We start from the raw sequence: 18,929 nt of genomic DNA, 5'->3' as shown, positions 1-18,929 counted from the left end.
GTATAAGCAGGGGAAGGGGCACTGGAAAGGGAGAAGCAGGAGAGGGAGAAGCAGACTCCCCACTGAGTGGGGAGCCCAATAATGCAGGACTTGATCCCAGAACCCTGGGATTGTGACCTGAGCCAAAGGCAGACACTTAACCTACTGAGCATCCCAAGTGTCCTGATTATTGTCATTTAAAAAAAAATTTATTTGACAGAGACACAGGGAGAGAGGGAACACAAGCAGGGGGAGTGGGAGAGAGAGAAACAGGCTTCCTCCTGAGAGGGACCCTGGGACCACAACTCAAGCTGAAGACAGATGCTTAATGACTGAGTCATCCAGGCCGCTGCTAATAGTCCACATTTTAGTGTAGCATTTGATTAACCATGTATGTTTGCCCATAATTGAGCAGGGTACATGATAGTTGAAGATTCTCATACTTTAAGACCTATTTGAACATAGAGTTAGAAGAAATGCTAAATTGCTTCCCTGAAAAACCAAGATGTAATTCCAGCTTGTCAAAGAAGGAAGGAATCCTTATGTTCAGCTGTAAGCCACTGCCCTACAGCAGGTCTGAGGCCTGAGGATTGCTTCTCATTTTAGGATTGTAGCATTTAAAGGGGAAGTATAAGAAAACGTACCCTCTGAGGATAAGGTTTTGTGATGTTCTAGTGGTTTATCTTGGAGTCATGGTGACTACTTAGGTGTCTTCCTGAGGAAGAAGACACTGCAGTTAAGAACCGTGTTTTGCTGAAGGTGGCCTTTTCACCACCGAGTGGTTAGCACTCAGCGTCAGTGGCACGCTCAGCAGTGGAAATGCTGCGGGGTGGACACTTGCCTGTCTTCCTGAGGGCAGCGGTGGGGGAAACAAACAGCCACCGAGTGATGACTTCGTTTCGGGATTGTTACCACCGTTTTTTGAACGTAGTAAAGGAATGATTGGTAATGAAAGTGGTCTCCAAGGAAGAGGAGCACCCAAAGGGAGCAAATTCCTCCCCTTCCGTCTTACAGGACAGAATTGGGAGAAACATGAAGGATTCTAAAGCTCCTCGGCAGGCAGAGCACCAGCCGTGGCCCCTCTTGCATGACCAACCTCTGATTCTCTGGTCACTCCCTGTTCCTTTGTGGCTGTGAATGACTTGGTCCAGATATGCAGCTGTGGGTCAGGAGCTGGCTGAACCAGATTCTTGGCTTAGGGTCTCACAAGGAAGGCTGTAGTCACCATGTCAGCCAGGACTGGATGTTATCAGAAGGCTGGGTGGGGGAGAATCCACTTCTAGGCTCCTTGGGAGTGTGGGCAGGATTGATTTTCCTAACAGCTGTAAGAGTCCTGGCAGCTTGGTTTTCCAGAGTCAGTGATGGACAGAGAGACTCTCTCAGCATGGGTGCCATACTTGGGGTGCTTGGGTGGTGTAGTCGGTTGAGCTCCTAACTCTTGGTTTTAGCTCAGTGACATCACAATCTCAGGGTGGTGGAATCAAGTCCCATGTCAGTCTCTGCAGTTGGCATGGGGTCTACCTGAAGTTCTCTCTTCCTCTTCCTCTGCCCCTCCCACTCAGGCGCTCTCTTGTGTGCATGCTCTCTCTGAAATAAATCAATCTTAAAAACAACAACAACAAAAGGATGGGTGCTACACTCGTAAGTAATGCATCCAATCACCTTTGCCAAATTCTGCTGATTAGAAGCCAGTTAGGTCCTGCCGAGCTCCAGGAGGGAGGAGCTGACAGCAGGCAGGTGGGGGGTGGTGTGCTGTGGAATGGGGTCATCATGAAGTCTGTATGCCACAGCCACCAGGTGCTAAGCACTGGTTAGGAGTAAGATGTCACACTTGCCTTGGGGAGAGTGTCTTTATAACTCAACACACAGGCCAGTCCAGCATGCGGGCCCAGTGCTATGACAGTGTGTTCTTGAGGTGTGAACCTGCAGGGCCCCATCGTAATGCCCTTAGTGAGTGGTTATGAGGCAGAATGGAAGGTTCAACTTGAGCGTTGTTACATTCAAAAGTAAAGCAGTTTTGTCAGGAACCTTTGACCTTCCCCAAAGATTGTGACAGTATCTAAACTTTATCCTAAAAGGTAAACAAAAAGCTAAGTATTAATTAATACAGCCTGTACTCTAGCCAGCAGCAAGTAAGCCGTGTTTAAATATTGAATTTATTAACTGTCTGAAACCGAGCACACTGCCTAACCAGTTCTCAGGTCAGAACATAGCAGCACCGGGGTGCCTGGCTGGCTCAGTCACTGGAGCATGGGACGCTTGACCTCAGCGTTGTGAGTTCAAGCCCTGTGTTGGGTGTGGAGCCTCCTTTAAAACAAATAAAACAAAACACCCCAGCAGCATCTCAGGACCCTGTGTCCCTTTCAGGCACTTACCCATCCCAGGGGTGACCACTGCCACTGTGGTTTTACCTCTTTTTATCCTTTTTATGAATGGAAGAATACAGTGTGTTCTTTCCCATTTGGTTCCTTTGACTCCACATCATTTTTGTGAGATTCCCTCTAATGTCGCCCCCGGTCCTGGAGTATTTGCTCAGGTTCCAGGTCCCTAGTTCATTGTGTGGACGTCCCTCAGTTGGCCTGCTCAGGTATTGCTCGCTCTTTCTGGTCTGGGGCTGTTAGGAGCAGTGCTGCTTTCAGAGTTCTGGTGTCAGTCCTGGTGTCTCTGCCAGCCAACAGCTAGGTGCATGCGCGCCCAGCTTTTCTAGGGCTTTCCACACAGTCTTCTGAGGTGACAATGTCGAGATCTGGAATGGTGACTGTCGTTCTGTCTCTTTGTGCCCTAGGGTTACAGAACTGGCTACCCTTACCGATACCCTGCTCTGAGAGAGAAATCTAAAAAACACAGCGATGTGGAGGCTCCTGCAAGTGTCACAGGTTACTCCTTCGCTGGTGACGGGGACCCGGGCACTTGCTCCCCTCTCAGACACAGTTTTCAGAAGCAGCAGCGGGAGAAGACAAGATGGCTGAGCTCTGGCCGGGGTGACGATGCTTCTGAGGAGGGGCAGAACGGAAGCAGCCCCAAGTCGAAGACTAAGGTGTGGACGAACGTTACACACGATCGCGTGAAACCCTTGCTGCAGTCTCTCTCGTCCGGTGTCTGCGTGCCAAGCTGTATTACCAACTGCTTGGTCTGTGCCTACCTTACTGTTCATAGTTAGATGACGTAGAGCAAGTGGGTAGCTGGGGCTTCGGAGGCTTTGGGAATCCAGTCCCCCGACCCGGACTGAAAGCAAACCTTCCTCATTAACCTTCCTTAGCCCAAACCAGAATCTGCTCTGTGCATCAGCTGTAATTCAACTAAATCTGTCTGCTTGAAACTGCTTAAGATCTGTCCTTCAGTAGCTCCACGCAGCAGAGATCCTGAGTAACTCACGCGTGCTAACCCACAAGTTGGAGCTGCCATTTAACTCAAATTGTATTGAAGGAGTCATAAAACTTCTTGTACAAAATGGTAGTTTGGTCTCAAGCTGTGATCGTGGTGTCTTAATCTCCAGTGATTTCACATAGTCTCTGCAATCTGTGCTTTCGAGTCTCCAGTGTTGTCTTAAGCAGTTTACTTTGTCTCACGGGCGTTTCCTCTGCTGACCTTGTCCTCTCTAGTTAGCCTTGTGCCCTGCTCGCTGTCCCAAAGCCTCCGAATGCTCTAAGCCAGCTGCCTTGTGCATGGACTGTTGCATGTGAGTAGACGGCCATAGTGGTGAGTCGTGTGACTCCTGCTGGGTGTGGCATGACCCAAGTGCAGCGCAGGCCACCTGCAGGCACCCGCGACAGACCCTGTCGGCGTGCTTTGTGCCAGGAGGGGCAAGCACGGCCCTGAAAGGTATTCGCTGGCCTGGTTCTCGCGCCCTGTGGGGACTGGTTTTCACTGCCCCCTCAGCCAGCCGCAGACAGTTGGGTGGCTCCCAGGCCACAGACTAGGGAGGCCCCCGGCATGGGGTCCTGTGAAGAGTCAGGGGCCGGGTGGACTCCTCCTCTCTGCATGCCACGTTCTGTAGGAGTCCAGGTGACGTTAGCTCAGCGGGCCTGGCAGGGCCTTCTGTTCCCCAAATAACAGTGTTTTTACTTTATAGATTTATTCCAAAGAACACAGCTCTGTCTTCCGCAGGTGGCTGTGGTGAGAGTCTCTGTGCTCCTGAGCGGACGGGTCATGTGGGCAGAGACTCCGCGCGCACGTGGCAGGGCTCAGCATTTGAGCCCGTCTCCTCTTTCCTCTATCCTCCCTCTCTCCCTCTCCCTCGTTTTTTCTTTTCAAGTTTCTTTTGTTTTGTGGTTTTTTTTTTTTTTTTTTTTGCTTGTTAAAGGGGGTGGGCCTAAAAACCACCTTTCCACTGCTGACAGAAATAGGCAGTGCCGAGTGGCTGTGGTGAGGTTTTCCAAAGTGCCCTTGTAGTGGCAGCTGTACATTTTATTTGCAATTGGCTTGAGAACACATGCACTCCCGTGAGGTCCTTGAGGCAGTGCACATGACACTGATGGGGAGACCTGGCTCAGCGGCAATGTGTGGGGCTTCCCTGCTCCGGGGTAGCTCAGGCTCCGACTGCTGCTCCCAGGTCGGTATGTGAACTCATGGTCACTGTTCTTAAGTTTCAGACGTGTTCAAGCTTCTGAGGTTATTGGGTTAATGTTTTTTACTAAAAGCTATGTTTACTAAAGAGCTGGAGTTGTTTTTATCTGAGAAGATAACCGTCAGTGAGTACCTTGCAGCTCACGCCCATCCCACACTCCCCTTCGCGGCGGCTAAGCTCTTGCCACTTGTGTTGCTTTCTTGAAGCCTTATGGTTTCTGGCTCCCCGACTGCCTCCTGAAAGTACCCTGAAAGGCATAACACTGCCGGCCTTGTTTCACTTCTCAGTGCTCACCCATGCCTGCAAATGAGAATCTGATGAAAAACCTCATATTTGATTGGCGATACCAAAACTGGCTGGTGAAAGCGTGGTTGACACTATGCACTGATGACCAAAGTGGCCTTCGAGCGAGAACTCAGGAAGCGCTTCCCGTTTGTTTGGGATATTTTTGTAACACTCATGAAGTTATAGAAAATACTCGACATCACCAAACTCTACCGCTGGTGGCCACGGTGCACATGGTCACATGGTGATTCACATGAGCTATGCCGGTTGTGCATTCTGATGCTGTAGTTTATTTCCGTGCCAAACTTTGGTGATGCCCACTCCTGCCTCACGATACGGCCCTTCCCTTCACCTGGGTGGCAACATCACATCGCTTTTCATGACCCTGCCATCTCATGCTTCCAGCAGCTTTGGCGTTGAGGACTCTCAGGGCAGTGAACCAATGTGCTCTGAAGGGTCCCCCTCCCCCAGCTGGTCTGCGGGAGTCCCGGAGTAGAGTTCGGTTGCCTGCCTGTGCCACGCCTGAGTTTTCTGAGGGGTGTTCTGGAGGGCCTGTGCTGGTCGGTCATGACCTGGGTTCCTGTTTGCACATGCTCTGCCCCGATCCCCCTGCTGCCGTGACAGGAGGTGTGGTCATTGGTTCATTCTCTGTGATGTTCATGCATGACCAGGTGTGAGACGCGGTGGACAGATTGGATGCTGTGGTCTCATAGAGTGTTGTCTCCATTCTGACTTTTCACCTGTTCTTGATATTTGCAGTGGACTAAAGAGGATGGACATAGAACCTCCACCTCTGCTGTCCCTAACCTGTTTGTCCCATTGAACACTAACCCAAAAGAGGTCCAGGAGATGAGGAACAAGGTACGTACCGGTGGTCATCAGCCCTGGGTGGAAACAGTAGCAGGCAGAGGCCGAGTTGGCGGCGGGTGGGCTGGGGTGCAGGACGCACTTGCCTGGGGCGGGGTTGGGGCTTCTGTTGCTACCGCTCTGGTAGCCAAGGCTGTGTCTTTCCTCTGCTTCCGCTGTCGCGCTAACAGGTGCGCGAGCAGCAGACGGATCGGGCTGCTGGTGCTGGAACTGCTTGCTCACAGAGCCGGGCAGAACTGGAAGCTAGAGAGCCTGTTTCCAGCCAGAACAACCTTTGGCCCTCTGCTTGAGCATTCATTCGCTGAGCTGTGGATGTTTGCTGTGTCAGAACGTGGGCTCCCCCCATGTTCACAGTGTCACTATATGACGGGCACATGGGGGATAGTCCCCTCAACGAGTACGGTGAGAGATCTGTGCCTACTGAAACCATCTAGAGGTGCAGAAAGTCAGGAATGGCTCAGTCCCCCCTCTTAGACTCACTAATGGTTAAACAGGTGGGACTGGCCCCATCAGACAGTCACTGTGGCCATGCGGGGGTCCTGAGGGGTGGGGCAGAGCAGAGGTGCAGCTTGGGCGGGACTCTAGAGGCCCCTCCTGCACAACAGAGGGACTTCAAGTTATAGCCGGGCTTCTCTGTACTGCTGATGTGTGTTTCTCCTTCTTGCATCCTCAGATCCGGGAGCAGAACTTACAGGACATTAAGACGGCTGGCCCCCAGTCCCAGGTTTTGTGTGGTGTAGTGATGGACAGGAGCCTCGTCCAGGTGAGAGCTCAGAATGTCTGACATTACTGGGTGGTGGCTCTAGTGACTCTCCACTCCAGAATTAGTCTTGAGTTGGGAGAGAATGACTCAATGAGGTAAGTGTTCTAGGCAACCCTTTATCTCCGTGAGAAAGCCTTTTGATAAGAAATAACCGGCCACTTTTCCTGAAGTTGTAGATTCAGCACAAGCATGCCTGAGGGCCGCATCCCCCCCCCCTTCCCCCTGCCCCGCCCTGGTCCTGCTCCACGTGATGCATGCCCTGGTGATGGTGGCACACATGCCACCTGCTTGTGGACCGGGGTGCGCCCTAGTTTAGCGGTTTACTCTGGGAAATGCTAGAAGTGGGTGGGTTTAATGGACTTTGTGTTTCCATGTGTATTGCTGTCTGCAATAAAGTGCCGCTTGGGGTAAAATGCTCATAGAGGGCACCTGTAAATGTGGTCTCTGCATTTACACTGTTCTAGAGAAGGGCTGTACTTTGTGGCACGTGGAAGATAATTGTGTAAGTAGTTATCTCTGAAAATGAAGTTGCCACCTAACGCTTTACACATGATGGCAGGGTAGGTGACCGTTTTCCCATTTAGGCCAGCTATGGCCCTGCTTGTGTGGTCTGTGCTCGCACATGGCCGCACCATCACCACTGCTGTCGCCGGCTGTTTGCTGCATGCCCTTGGCTGGCTCCGTCCTGTGCTCTCCATTGATGTTTCAAAGCTGGGCCTGGTGGGCTCTCATGACTCAGTTTACTGTTGCAGGATGCACCCCTCTCTGACTGTACGGAAACAATCGAAGGGCTCGAGCTTACAGAGCAGACCTTTAGTCCTGCTAGATCTCTCTCTTTTAGAAAGGTACTCACCACCCTGTCTCACCTCCCTGTCAGCACGCGCGCACCTCTTCACCTGCCCCACTCCTCACTGTCTGCTCGCGCTCGGCGCCATCTCACGTACTGAAGTAGCTTTGACTCTGTCTCAGAATTATCCATGGGCTTGCTCAGAGGTTCTGCTCTGCCTCTTCTTCCATGGACATGTTTGGTCTGAGGTTACTTCCCCAACTGTTGTTTTTCCATAAGGCTGTGGAGAGCGGGCCCATTGTAAGGATGTGGTCCTTAACGTTTCCCAAGTTCTGCACGTGACTTTGGTTTAGTGCATGCTTTCGGTTTTTAGTTTGCCTTTTTATAAGAGGCCGATTGCAAGAGGCTTAGTGTGGGTAGATGGTGGGCAGTGGCGGCTCTCCTGTGCACCTTCTACCTTTGCTTGTTCAGCACGTGCTGTGAACATGGCAACTGGAGCTTGTATGATTGAAAGACATTTCAGAGGACGGGGACATTGGTCAGACAGTTTTTATTGTTGATGAAATTGATTTTGTTTTTACCTTAAAAAAAATCCTGGATAATTTTTTAAAAGTGTTTCATGGGAAAGAACACGTGGGCATTTGAAGCCCAGAGTTGTCTTACATGTACGTGTCTGACGTGGTGGAATGAGACCTTCCCTGAGCGTTCAGGCTGCACTACTTGGGCTGGGGTGGACTGCGGCTCCCTGTGCATTTCAAGTCGTAGTCACGTTCACCCTGCATTCAAAGGGCATTGGGGGTGTGTCTCTTTCAACTCATACACCTCCATTGAGATGCAACTATCACATTGGTGATGTTCCAGTTGCCAGGAAGAAGCAGATCTTACCAAAAGCTATATGTCCCTGTGTGGAATCCCCACCAATAACGCTATTTTGCGTACCTACGTGTTCATTCCATGTGTACCGTTTCTTACCGTTTAGAATGTACTCCCAGCTGCCATTCTTGTGGAGGAACTCCTCAGAGCAAAGGAGAAAGACGTACTTGTTTTGCATCTCAGTACTTTGGGCTTGAAGCTTTTATGATCTTGTGAGTTCCTCATTTTTTTTCTCAGATGTGTGAAGGTGTGCTGAGTCCACGAGCCCCAGGGCTTCCTGTGTGGAGTCCACCCGTGGCTGCCACCCTGTGGCCCCACGGGCAGAGCCGGTTGGAACAGTCCTTGCTTGCAGTCCCTCAGGCGCAGCATCACAAATAGCGGTCTCTGCTGGCATGCTGCCAGGGCTCACTGGAAGGCAGGCGGTACTGAGATGGGGCTCTTGGGCCAGTTCCTTGGCCCCCGTTCTGGATTTGCCCCAGCAGTGTCAGACATGGGTGTGTGCCTGTCTCCTAAGTTTCATGAGGGATAGATGGGGATACCCCCAGGCCAGGAGGTCAGAGTCTATGGGAACGGAGTTCCCGGCGGTCCTGGTATCCTCTCCACCATCTGAGCACTGTGCTGCGTGAGCCGTGCGCCAACTGGAGTTAGCCCAGGAGAGTGTGCCCAGCCAGCTGGATGCTGGTGTCCCCACACCGGGATCCTTGATTCAGCTTGCGTTTTCTCCATCACCCTCCTGCTGCTCACACTTGCACCCTTGGTCTTTTTCCCACTGACTAAGCATATTTTATTTCTGTGTTGAGAATATGATTCCACCAATGCCCTTGACCAAAGTTGTCCCCATGGCCTTTGTGTGGGGCTCAAAATGCAGACTGTATTGCTCCTTCTGCAAGATGGGTGCTGCTGGCTGGCAACCTGAGTTTCTCTTCGAACCAGTGAAAAGGACTTTGTTAAATATCCTAAAAATGTCTTCTTTCCGGTGAGGTGGGTGTGTAGTCACTTGTTTTCTATTTGAGAATCTGAGGAATGTGTGTTTGGGACTTAGGAAGGTTGGAGCTTTGGGGAAGGATTTTCCTTTGCTTCTGTCTCTCCCTTCCTGGTGATGGCCGTTCACTCAGAGCATGTTGTCTTCTGACAGAACAAGGAGCTGTGAACTCTCAGCCACACCCTGATACTCTGGTTCCAAAAGGAATCCTGAGCACAGCTGAAGGCTCTCTTGGCTCCAGTGCTGTGCCTGCGGGCTATAGCCTGGGGCTTTCTGGCACTTTCTGGACTTCATTACTGATGAATGGAGCTGTTAGAGGTTAGGGTGGACAAGTTTATGCTGAAGGCTACCCAGCGTGGCCAAGAGCTGTTACTGGGTCTGGGTACCTTGAGCCCCTGTTCTTTGTGTATCTCTCTGTGTGTGGGCTGTGGCCCTCCCACATTTTGTGCTGTCTGGTAGAACACGAGGGGCCTGGGCCCACCTCACAGACTTACATGATGCATTTGGTGTTGAGCACTCAGTAGTGTGTGGCCCGACACTAAGAACATGAATTCAAACTTGAGTGGGTTTTATGGATGAAAGCCTGATACTTGGAGAGATAGGGTCACTAGCTGTGTTCGTTTTGTTCGCCAGCTGCCTCAGCCAGGTGCAGAAGCAGTGCCTGGGCATCTGGTCTGCTGGGAGCCCCTGTTTTGTGGCTGGAAGTGAGGGGCACTGCACGAGCCTCCCCGCGGCCTGCTGGTGAGAGCAGCCACGTCACACCCTAGTTTCTCAGTCCAGGCTGCTGCATGGGGGACCTGTTTCCTTCTGCATCCCAAGCCTTGCTCTGTTTTCTTCCCCCAGATAAAAGGTTCCCTCTGTCCCCCAGTCTGTTCAGAGTCTGAGTCTTGGCAGCTGTTGGCTGCTGGCTAAGGAATTTGGAGGAGGGAGGCCTGGCTGGCAGAGGTGGGAACCAACTGTGCTGTGCCTCAAGGGTCAGGGCTCTCAGGGCAGGCATGGCCTCCAGGTGCATGGATGTCTCTGTGGCAGGTGGATCTTGATATTTTATTCATCCCTTGATTTGAACTTTTGATTGACGTGAATTGAAACGTTTCTATCAAACCTCATATCATCTCCTCATTTTTTTGACTGTGATGGCAAGGCATAAGTACAGGGTATACGTTGCCATAGATTTAGGGAACCACGCAGTCAGGCCTTGGCTGTTGTCGGCCCTGCAGGCTCGTCTCAAGGAAACAGACCCGGGGCCTGTGCGCAGGAACAGGGATCCAGGAGTGGTGAGCAGTGGGCAGGGGTTCAGTCCTCTGTCCCGGGGAGATAGGGCTGCTTCTGAGTGAATGGGCACTTGAACTTGGGTCAGCGTTGGTCATAAAGGGGACTCCCTTTGACCATCAAGGTCAGCTTGAATTTGGAGGCTCTCTGAGCAAATGTGGCCAATTCCAGCAGGTCCTTTGCTTCTCTTCCCCGGCCCTGCGTCCCTGATCAGTCATGGAGTCCTCTGGACTCTCTCTACCCAGCTCGGTGGACAGCAGCCTCTCAGCCCAGGTCCCCTAGCCTTGGCCAGGGCATAAGGTGGCCCAGGTGAGCTGCCTTTCCCCAGCACTCAGTCTGGCCCTGTCTCTCATACACATTGCTCAGGCATGGTCTCTCACTGGTGTTGTGTCTTACTGAGAAGAGTATGGACAGACCAGGGCTAACATCAGAATTTTGGATTCTGCTATCATGGGTTGTTTTTGGAAGCTCCTGTTAAGTAATGGGCATGTGCGTGTGTTGTGTTCTGGTTAACTTTCTCAGAACATGAACCCAGGCCATTTGGGGGCCAGCCAAGCTGGGCGGTGGGCACAGAGCTGTGCTGGGACAGGTGAGTGGAGGCTGAAGCTGGACATCATTTCACACACCCCAGAGATGCCTCCCCCCCCCCCCCCCGCGCCAGCTCCCTCCCTCCAGGCCTGCCTCCCCACCCCAGGGATGCCCAGCATGGGGCTGCCTCCCTTTGCAAACTGGGCGATGACTGCTAGCCACCTCTGCTCTGCTTGCTTGTTTTTTCTCTTTCTTTCCTACACATTCTTGCATTTCCAAATTCCTCAAATACTGGTATTTTGGGACTTAAAAAATTTCTCGGTGTTTGGGGATAGGTTCCAGGAGCTAGTTATAAATGAAACACATGATTAAAAGAACAGAATTTAGTCTGTGGACTTAGAAAGGAAGCCAATATCCAAGCATATCTTCCCTGACGTGGAATCCTGGGGGTTTCCTGATGTCAGGAGGGCAGTCGATGTAAAGTCGGCTCTTCATCCCTGCCAGGAAGGAGACAGCATTCTCCCCCAGGTGCTATGTGTTCTCTGTTGCACCTGAAACCTGGACTTTCCGAGGATTTTTCCCTCCTGTTACTTTTGTTTTGTAGCTGTACCTTCAAAATTGTGTTTCTCTGTCTCTGACTACTGGAGGCTGCAGCTCGGCCTCAGCCTCAGCCTCAAGGCCCAGGGTGAGGCCCAGGCCAAGTCTCAGGGTTGTTTGTGTGCCCTAGGAAATCCACCCACCCTGCCCTGCCTGCAGCCTTGCCCCAAGCGGGGAGAGTCCCCTCTGGGAAGGACTCTGCAGAACTGGGCCTCTTTGTCTGCAGGGGGAGCTAGTGACAGCCTCCAAGGCCATCATTGAGAAAGAGTACCAGCCCCATGTCATTGTGAGCACCACAGGCCCCAACCCCTTCAACACGCTTACCGACAGAGAGCTGGAGGAGTACCGCCGGGAGGTGGAGCGGAAGCAGAAGGGCCCTGAAGGTGAGTGTGCACGGTCCTGGACATCCTGGTCCACTCCACGTGCATGGTGCCCAAAGAGAGAGAGAAAGTTCTCTGCGAGCTCCTTTGTGCCCACGTATTGACGGGGGGTGATGAGGACTGTCGCTTGCATAGAAGATCAGCCTTGTGTTTGGGGTTAAGACCAGAATGTTATTCCTTATACATTACCTAGTTCTGGGGGATTAGAAGTGGAAACACTCTTGAGAACAGTCTGCTTAGGAGGGAGATGCAGCCCGGCTCTGTGGGAGACTGTGCCCAAGAGCCGGGCTGCTGTCTTTCTGCACAAATCTAGAGGGTCTCCCTGGGCAGGGTGTGGTCGCAGGCCCATGTGCTAGCATGTTGACTCTTCTGGCCCCTGCCCAGACTGAGGGAGGAGTGTGGCCCCTGCTGGTGCAGCTATTGTTTCTCTTGGAAACTAAAACACAAAGAAACTATTTTGCAACAATGAGAATCCATGAGGAAGAGCCAGAATCTCATGGAGCAGATGGTTTCAAACTCTAGGTTTTGAAAAGTAGTCTCAAGAATTTGGAGGACTAACTCCAGAATCCAGCCTCTCCCACCTCTGCCGTGAAGGCTCCCTTTCCCTGAGCAGCCTTGGTTGGTTACCAGGAATGCCCTGGGCATAGACATCCTCATCCAGGAGGCTCATGTTGTGTCCTCAGGGCCGTAAGTTCCAACCCTGGTCTTTGTACTAAAGCCTCCTCAGCAGGGACCACACGTCTTTCTCAGCTTTTCCCTAGGAATCAGCCTGTGGGATGGAAGTCCCATGGTGTTTGTGATCCTGGGTCCACGGGGGGATTGTCCAGGGAATTATGTATCCCTCCTCAGATAACCTCTGATTTGCTCCGATTTAGGTTTTTTTGGTCTTGTAGACCAACTACTGTATTATATAGATGCTGTTGGAGTTGGGTTGCACACAGAAGGGTTGCTGAGTGGTTTTTAGTGTGTTGCAGCATCACTGCTGTCACATTCTAGTCGCTGTGTGCTGGGGTTAAGACTTCTGTGCATCGAAGCGGAGTGAGCCCAGTCTGCCCTTGGCGCCGAGCTCTGCTTCTGATCGTCATGCTTGGACAGTGCACGCAGCCCCATTGAGAGCTTTGTCCATGCTGCCACCATCAGCCCTGCCCTGGGGTGGCGTGCGGGCCTGAGCTCCTGGTCCTGTGGGTGAACCCTATTCCAGAGTGCACATATGTGTCTGCCCTTTGGGCCCTTCTGATGTTTGGGAGATCTGGGTTACAGGAAAATGTTGTTTGAGTGAAGCCACAAGACACATTGGTTTCCTTGCACGTGAGGCTCCGTGAGGGGTGTTTCAGCCGTTGAGCGGATGGGGTGTTTGTGACCATGCTCTGTGACCACTGAGCTGTCTTCCATGGGAGCACTGACCTGGGGGACACAGCCAGGAGACCCCTGCCCAGTGCTGTCTCTCGGCCCGGGGGTTGCTACATGGCAGCACTTCCCGCAGGAGGAAGGAAGCAAACCTTTTCTGGTTGAGGGAGCTCCTGGGAGATGGAAAGACCTTTGTTCACAGGGATGTGGCTTCAGGAAAGTAGGTTGGCATCTCTAGAGATCAGAGGCCCTGCCGATGATAGCCGCTTGTTCAAAGTATGAGACTTAGTGATGTCAAGCTGTTAATATAAAAAATTCAAATGAGAGAAAGAGATTTAAGGAATTAGGATAACACTGGTATGTATTTTTCCCTAAATGAGAAGTGGACTCGGATTTTTCTGGATCCTGGATCCTTGTACCTGCAGTTTTCCCTCTGGTCCTCTTTAGCGTATTTTACTTCAGAAAGTTAAATGCTCTGGATAAAAAAAACTGAAAACCAATGCAGTGTTCACGTGACATCCGTTGGGGTGGCAGATAGGGTGAGGGTGCCTGGGCTCCTGGCTCAGCCATGGGGAGAGGCTCCTTCCTGGAGCACAGGTGCAGACACACCGGGGGTCACCAGTCACTGTGTGTTACAATGTCAGCTCTGGCAGATTCTCTTTGGAATAAGTGGAAATCTATTTTTTTATCCAGAGTTGGTTGAATCTTTGAGATTCAGATGCACACCCCGGTCACAATCAGTCTTCTTTGTCTCCTTGGAGAGATGAAGGCAGTGTGGCCGTGAGCCCTCCTAGTCTTTTGGATGCCCCCAAGAATGAGAATATTCTGCCTTGAGGCAGCTGGATGGACAGGGCAGGAGGGCCTGGCTGCCTTTGAGGAGGGTGAAGGCCCTTGATGTCTGATGTTCTTTACTATGTGCTTCTCACTTTCCGTCTGTCTGCAGAGAATCTGGACGAGGCCAGAGAAGAGAAAGAAAAGAGTCCTCCAGAAGCCCCTGCTGCCCCCCACACCCCCCCCAGCACCCCCGTCAAGCTTGAGGAAGGTGAGCTCTGAGGTGGATGCGAGCATGTGGCTGCCCGGCCACGGGAGGGTGCATGGCCTCCTGTGATCCGGTGTCTGCCGTGAGAGGCCGATTTCATGTCCTGTCCAGTGCCCGGGAGAGTTCCCAGGTGTCAGTAGTTGAACGGACAGTGGTGAAGAAGCAAGTGTTTGCGTGGAAACCAGCACGACACATGGTTCTGAACTGGGCCCCGTCTCCCTTGCTCCTGCTGGTTTGGCTCTGTCCTGGGTCCCTTGAGGCAGCAGATTTGGTAGTGAGATGTCAGGACAAGGTGGGAAGCTAGACTTGGGGGATTGGATCCCACCTTCGTTTATGATGTCCATTTTGCCCACTGCTATGCATTTCTCAAGCCGTACTGTGTCCAGATCACCCCTCTAGAAATGTCTTCCATTGTGTCTGGGCTGCAGGACCGCGTGTGACCTGCCGTAGTAATCAGTCCGTGCAGCGTGCTGGCCTCCACTGGCCTCTCAGACCACCCACTGTGTGTCTGTGGTGTGTGGCCTGCGTGTCTGTCCCTCGGTCTTCCGTGTTGTGCTTCCCGTGCCTGTGGGGAGCGTGTGACTCGCCTTCTTCCCCACTGTTTGTCCACAAGAATGGCTTAGCCGTTCTCCTCCTGTAACCCAGTGGCTGTGACTGAATGCCTAGATTCTCTCCCTGTGCTTTTCTCTTCTGCGGCTGCGTTACAAGCAGGAGGCGGATGTGCTAAAGAATACCTCTTACCGTAGTAAGTACCGCTCGTGTCCGGCCTGCTGCTCAGCCCGCGCTCCCTGTGCTTTGCCTCACTCTCCTGCTGCTTTGTTGCTTAGTGAGTTCTGTTTTCTGTTTATTCAAAGTAAAAACAGAGCCCCCCCCCCCTTCGTACCTAGTTCCCCCTCCCAGGCAGTGGCATCTTGGCAGAGGCCCGGTTGCCGGAGAGCTGGGTGGTGGCAGCCTGCCCCGGGGGCTCCTGGGGACCGAGGTGGTGCCACTCCAGGCCTGTGGCCTCAGGAGGTCCAGGGCGGTCACGTGGCCCTGCCGAGCCTGTGCTTGCCTGGTGTGATCAGACACACACACAGACTAGGTTCAGGCAGGTGGGTCTGCCTCGTGCTGCATGGGGGTTGCTTTTATTGGGATCTGGGCTTAAGCTGAGAGCTTAAGCATAATTGGGGGGTGGGGCAGGAGAGCTCTGTCTGGTACTCTGTTTTTCATGTGGCATTTGGTCACATGGTCAAGTTCCCTGAGGCACCCACAGGCCACCTCTGCATGCCAACTTCCTCCTGTCCCCCTAAGTGAGGGAGGACATTGAACTGTCACAGGACAGCAGGTGGCTCAGGGGAAGGCTGGGGTGGCCCCAGCCTCCCAGAGCTGGAGCGCTAAAGTGTTTGTGGCCCAGAGCCTCCTGCAGCCGCTTCTCACCCACGCTCAGCGCCGGCTGGGTTCCCCTGGCCCGGCCTGCGGCTTGGTGTTTCCATACTAAGTTTAGTTTTGCCTCAGCAGCCAATCGCTTATAACTTTGTAGGATGTTATAAAAATCTACAAAACTGGTTTCCCCCCTGGTCAGAGTCTCTGTAGAGATCTAGTGATGGGAACTTTCCTGGAAACCCGCCCTCAGCCTGTAACTTCACTGCGAGTTACCTTTTGCCCTTTCGTGTTCCCTTGTACCCCGAGTTCCCATGTTTGAATGCTGAAGCTGGCCTGGTTTTTGTCCCTGTGCCTCACCTTACAGTTTCCCTCTGTTCTTTCATTCTCCAGCCTCCAGTGGCTGTATTTTGTTTGATGTTGACACAGTACGCACGGGGTCTGGGAGTTAACCATGGTTAACCATGGAGTTTTCCATGGGTTTCTTCTTGGGGGAGACCAGGTTTGTGGACCCAAATTTAGGCCTAATTTCAGGACTACTAATACATGCCCTTAGGGTTCTAGAACAGACTCCTGTCCAAGTGTTAAACATAGAACAACATCCTACTGCAGTGCTGCTGGCTTGTCCAGCTCTCTGACTGGGGCCTGAGGTCCCAGGACCATGTCTGAATGCCTTGGTCTGTCCACACACTGTCCACGAGGATGAGCTGAGAACGCCCCCCACCCCTCCCCACTAAGGTTACGTTTCCATTTTGTACTGTGAGCCTTGAAGTAGAGTAGACCTGATTTAGGGTTTCTTGTTGTCATGTCAGTAAAAGCCCCTAGAGCCCAGCCCCGCGGCCGTCTCGGTGCAGGGCACTGCCTCTCTCGGGGTGCCCCACCCAGGTCCCACAGCTGCCCTTCAGCCCTGTCTCTCGCCCCAACCCGCCAGACCTGCCGCAGGATCCCACCTCTGGAGAGGACAGTGAAGCTGCCACCTTTAAGCCGACTCTCCCCGACCTGTCCCCTGATGAGCCTTCAGAAGCGCTCGGCTTCCCCACATTGGAGGAGGAGGAGGAGGAGGAGGGGCTCTGTGAAGCCCATGAGCCTCCCAGCCCCACCAGGTCCCCTGTGGCGGCCAGCCCGGAGCCAGTCACCGCCCAGGCGGCAGAAGAAGCCACCTCCCCAGCTGCTGAGGAGGCGGTTGCCGTGGACCCTGGCAGTGACGGGTCTCCCGGCAAGTCCCCTTCCAAGAAAAAGAAGAAATTCCGCACCCCCTCCTTTCTGAAGAAGAGCAAGAAGAGGAGTGACTCCTGAAGGCCCGTCCCGCACACACCGATGCCACCAGACTGCCCCCATCGTGTCCTGTCTTGTCATGGAATGCAAAAAGCCCATTTCTCCACGTAGCTAGAGCTCTCCTCACAGTGTGACCGAATCCCCACGTAGACCGGTGCTAACCTCGTGTGCGTGTGCAGCGGGCCTCCGCCTGGGGGCGGGGGGGAGCCATGTCTCTGCGGCCCCTCGACTTCTGTCTGCCCTGCTTGGGCCAGCACCCCACTTCATGCACTCCCCCGGGCCCGGACGTCCTTGTTCTGGCTGGACAGCTGGAGGCCCTGGCGGCTCTGGCCTTCCCTCACTCTCCTGTGGTGCAGTCCCCATGCTGTATGTCTCCTAGGCTTCCCTTCACCCCCACGTCTCAGGTGACTGGGTCAGACTTGGAGCTTCCTGCTGGCGTTTCTTGCTCCATGGGTCGTAGCTACAGAGCTTCAGCCCTGTAAAAGCACTCCTGATCCAACTAGTGGCTCCAGGTACCCTGACGGCCTTTGATTCTGGGACCCTACAGCAAAGGGGCCTGTGTACACCCCATGTGCCCTGTGCATGTCTGATGGCCCTGAGGCCAGAAATGGGGGTTCAGTGGCCTCCACTTTCTTACTGGGGTCTCCAGATTCCAGTCCTAGAGAAGAGACATGAGTGAGAAGAGTCCTTTCTAGAATTTTCTTTCATCAGGTTTGCAATTCAGCCTCCATTTTTGACCATGAACATGAAGGGGCCGCTCTTGGCTTAGTTTCCCCCTCAGTCCTGCTGTGGAGTGCCGTAAAGCGCTGCTCACTTCCTGCACGGGAGATTCGGGAACCGGGAAGGGAGTGCCTCTTAATTTAACCCAGTCTGAAGGATTCCCTGGTTTTGGTAAAAGGTCGCTTAAGGTAGAAGGGGATTCAGTGGTCCTTCCCCAGCTTCTCACAGTAGTCATTTGTGGAGCCGGGCCTGCCTCTTCTCATGGGACATCATAAATTTCACTGAGATTCCTGAAAAATCTCGTGCAGCTACTCAGCAGACACTAGTGGGGGCTCATTCTGGGGGCTCCCTGGCGTAGGCCTGGCTAGGTGCCAGCTCTTCGCCTCCCTAGAAGTGGGCTGGCGTCTCCCTCTCCTGACCCCAAGCAGGACCTGAGGCTGGCTGCATGGTGCCACCCGCTGCTGCGAGCTTTCCAGAGACTTGCTTTTTCTGGGGTATGGTTTTGTTGCCTTGGTGGTATCCAGGTTCCCCACCCCTCACCTTGTCCCTCAGTTAACCATGGACTCTGGCCCTTCTTTTGTCCCACATATGCAATGACTTCCATTTTACTTTTGTAGTTTATTTTAACTCTTTGTATCACATGAAGTTTAGTCGTGTATATGGACACAGGCTTGGGAGGATGGGTCCTGCGTCCTTCACTGTAACATGTTTTACTCACAAATAAAACTCTTTAAGCAGTTTCCTTGTCTAAACGTGGGAAGCAATCTTACATTTAATTGCTTTCCTTTGCTCCTTTAAGATAGGATTTGTCTCGAGTCCCAAAAAGAGAGCCTCAAGTAGTTTTTTTTTCCCAATATTTATTCAAGAGAGACAGACAGTGTGGGTGCTTGAGAAAGAGGGGCAGAGGGAGAGAATCTCCAGCAGACCCCTCCAACCCCCCACCCCAGCCCGAGCGCAGAGCCCCACAAAAGGGGCAGATCCCATGACCCTGAGATCATGACCTGAGCTGAAATCAAGCAACGGAGCCCCCTAGTCCCCCCGCCCCCCCAAGTTTTTAATTCTTGATCAAACACTGTTGCTTTGCACTGGGGAGGACCCTGCAGCCACAGGCCAGGGCAGGACATGTGATGGGGAGAGCCCAGCACAGGGGCCCCCACCTCCCTGCTCTGCCAGGGTTCAGGGTGCATCCCAATATTGCCCAGCGTGTGCTGAGCCCAGGCTTGGAGGGCCCTGTGTTCCACCTTCTGTCCTCAGCTTCATGCAGAATGGTAGCTGACTCAGGAAGAACCTGGGACACTTCTCCATGGAGCTC

At 52.9% G+C, this 18,929-nt stretch overlaps 1 protein-coding gene across 9 annotated transcripts in view; it reads left to right on the top strand.

Annotated features, from left to right (window-relative positions):
• ADD1 (adducin 1) overlaps positions 1–18,357 on the top strand; it is an 84,816-nt gene extending 66,459 nt beyond the window's left edge. The window contains exons 10-17 of one of the 9 annotated variants that reach the window (XM_059166451.1): positions 2,765–3,109; positions 5,591–5,692; positions 6,372–6,461; positions 7,214–7,306; positions 11,724–11,880; positions 14,168–14,266; positions 14,975–15,008; positions 16,554–16,656. In XM_059166451.1, coding sequence (XP_059022434.1) covers positions 2,765–3,109; positions 5,591–5,692; positions 6,372–6,461; positions 7,214–7,306; positions 11,724–11,880; positions 14,168–14,266; positions 14,975–15,008; position 16,554 — 921 coding nt within the window. In that variant the 3' untranslated portion in view covers positions 16,555–16,656. Of the gene's footprint in view, positions 1–2,764; positions 3,110–5,590; positions 5,693–6,371; positions 6,462–7,213; positions 7,307–11,723; positions 11,881–14,167; positions 14,267–14,974; positions 15,010–16,553 lie in introns of those variants that run through there. The other 8 variants (XM_059166418.1, XM_059166435.1, XM_059166458.1 and 5 more) reach the window with 8 other exon arrangements.
• Positions 18,358–18,929: the final 572 nt, after the last annotated feature.

This window comes from Mustela lutreola, chromosome 1 (assembly GCF_030435805.1).
Source record: "Mustela lutreola isolate mMusLut2 chromosome 1, mMusLut2.pri, whole genome shotgun sequence".
NCBI lineage: Eukaryota > Metazoa > Chordata > Mammalia > Carnivora > Mustelidae > Mustela > Mustela lutreola.
This window is presented reverse-complemented; position numbering and strand designations above follow the sequence as displayed.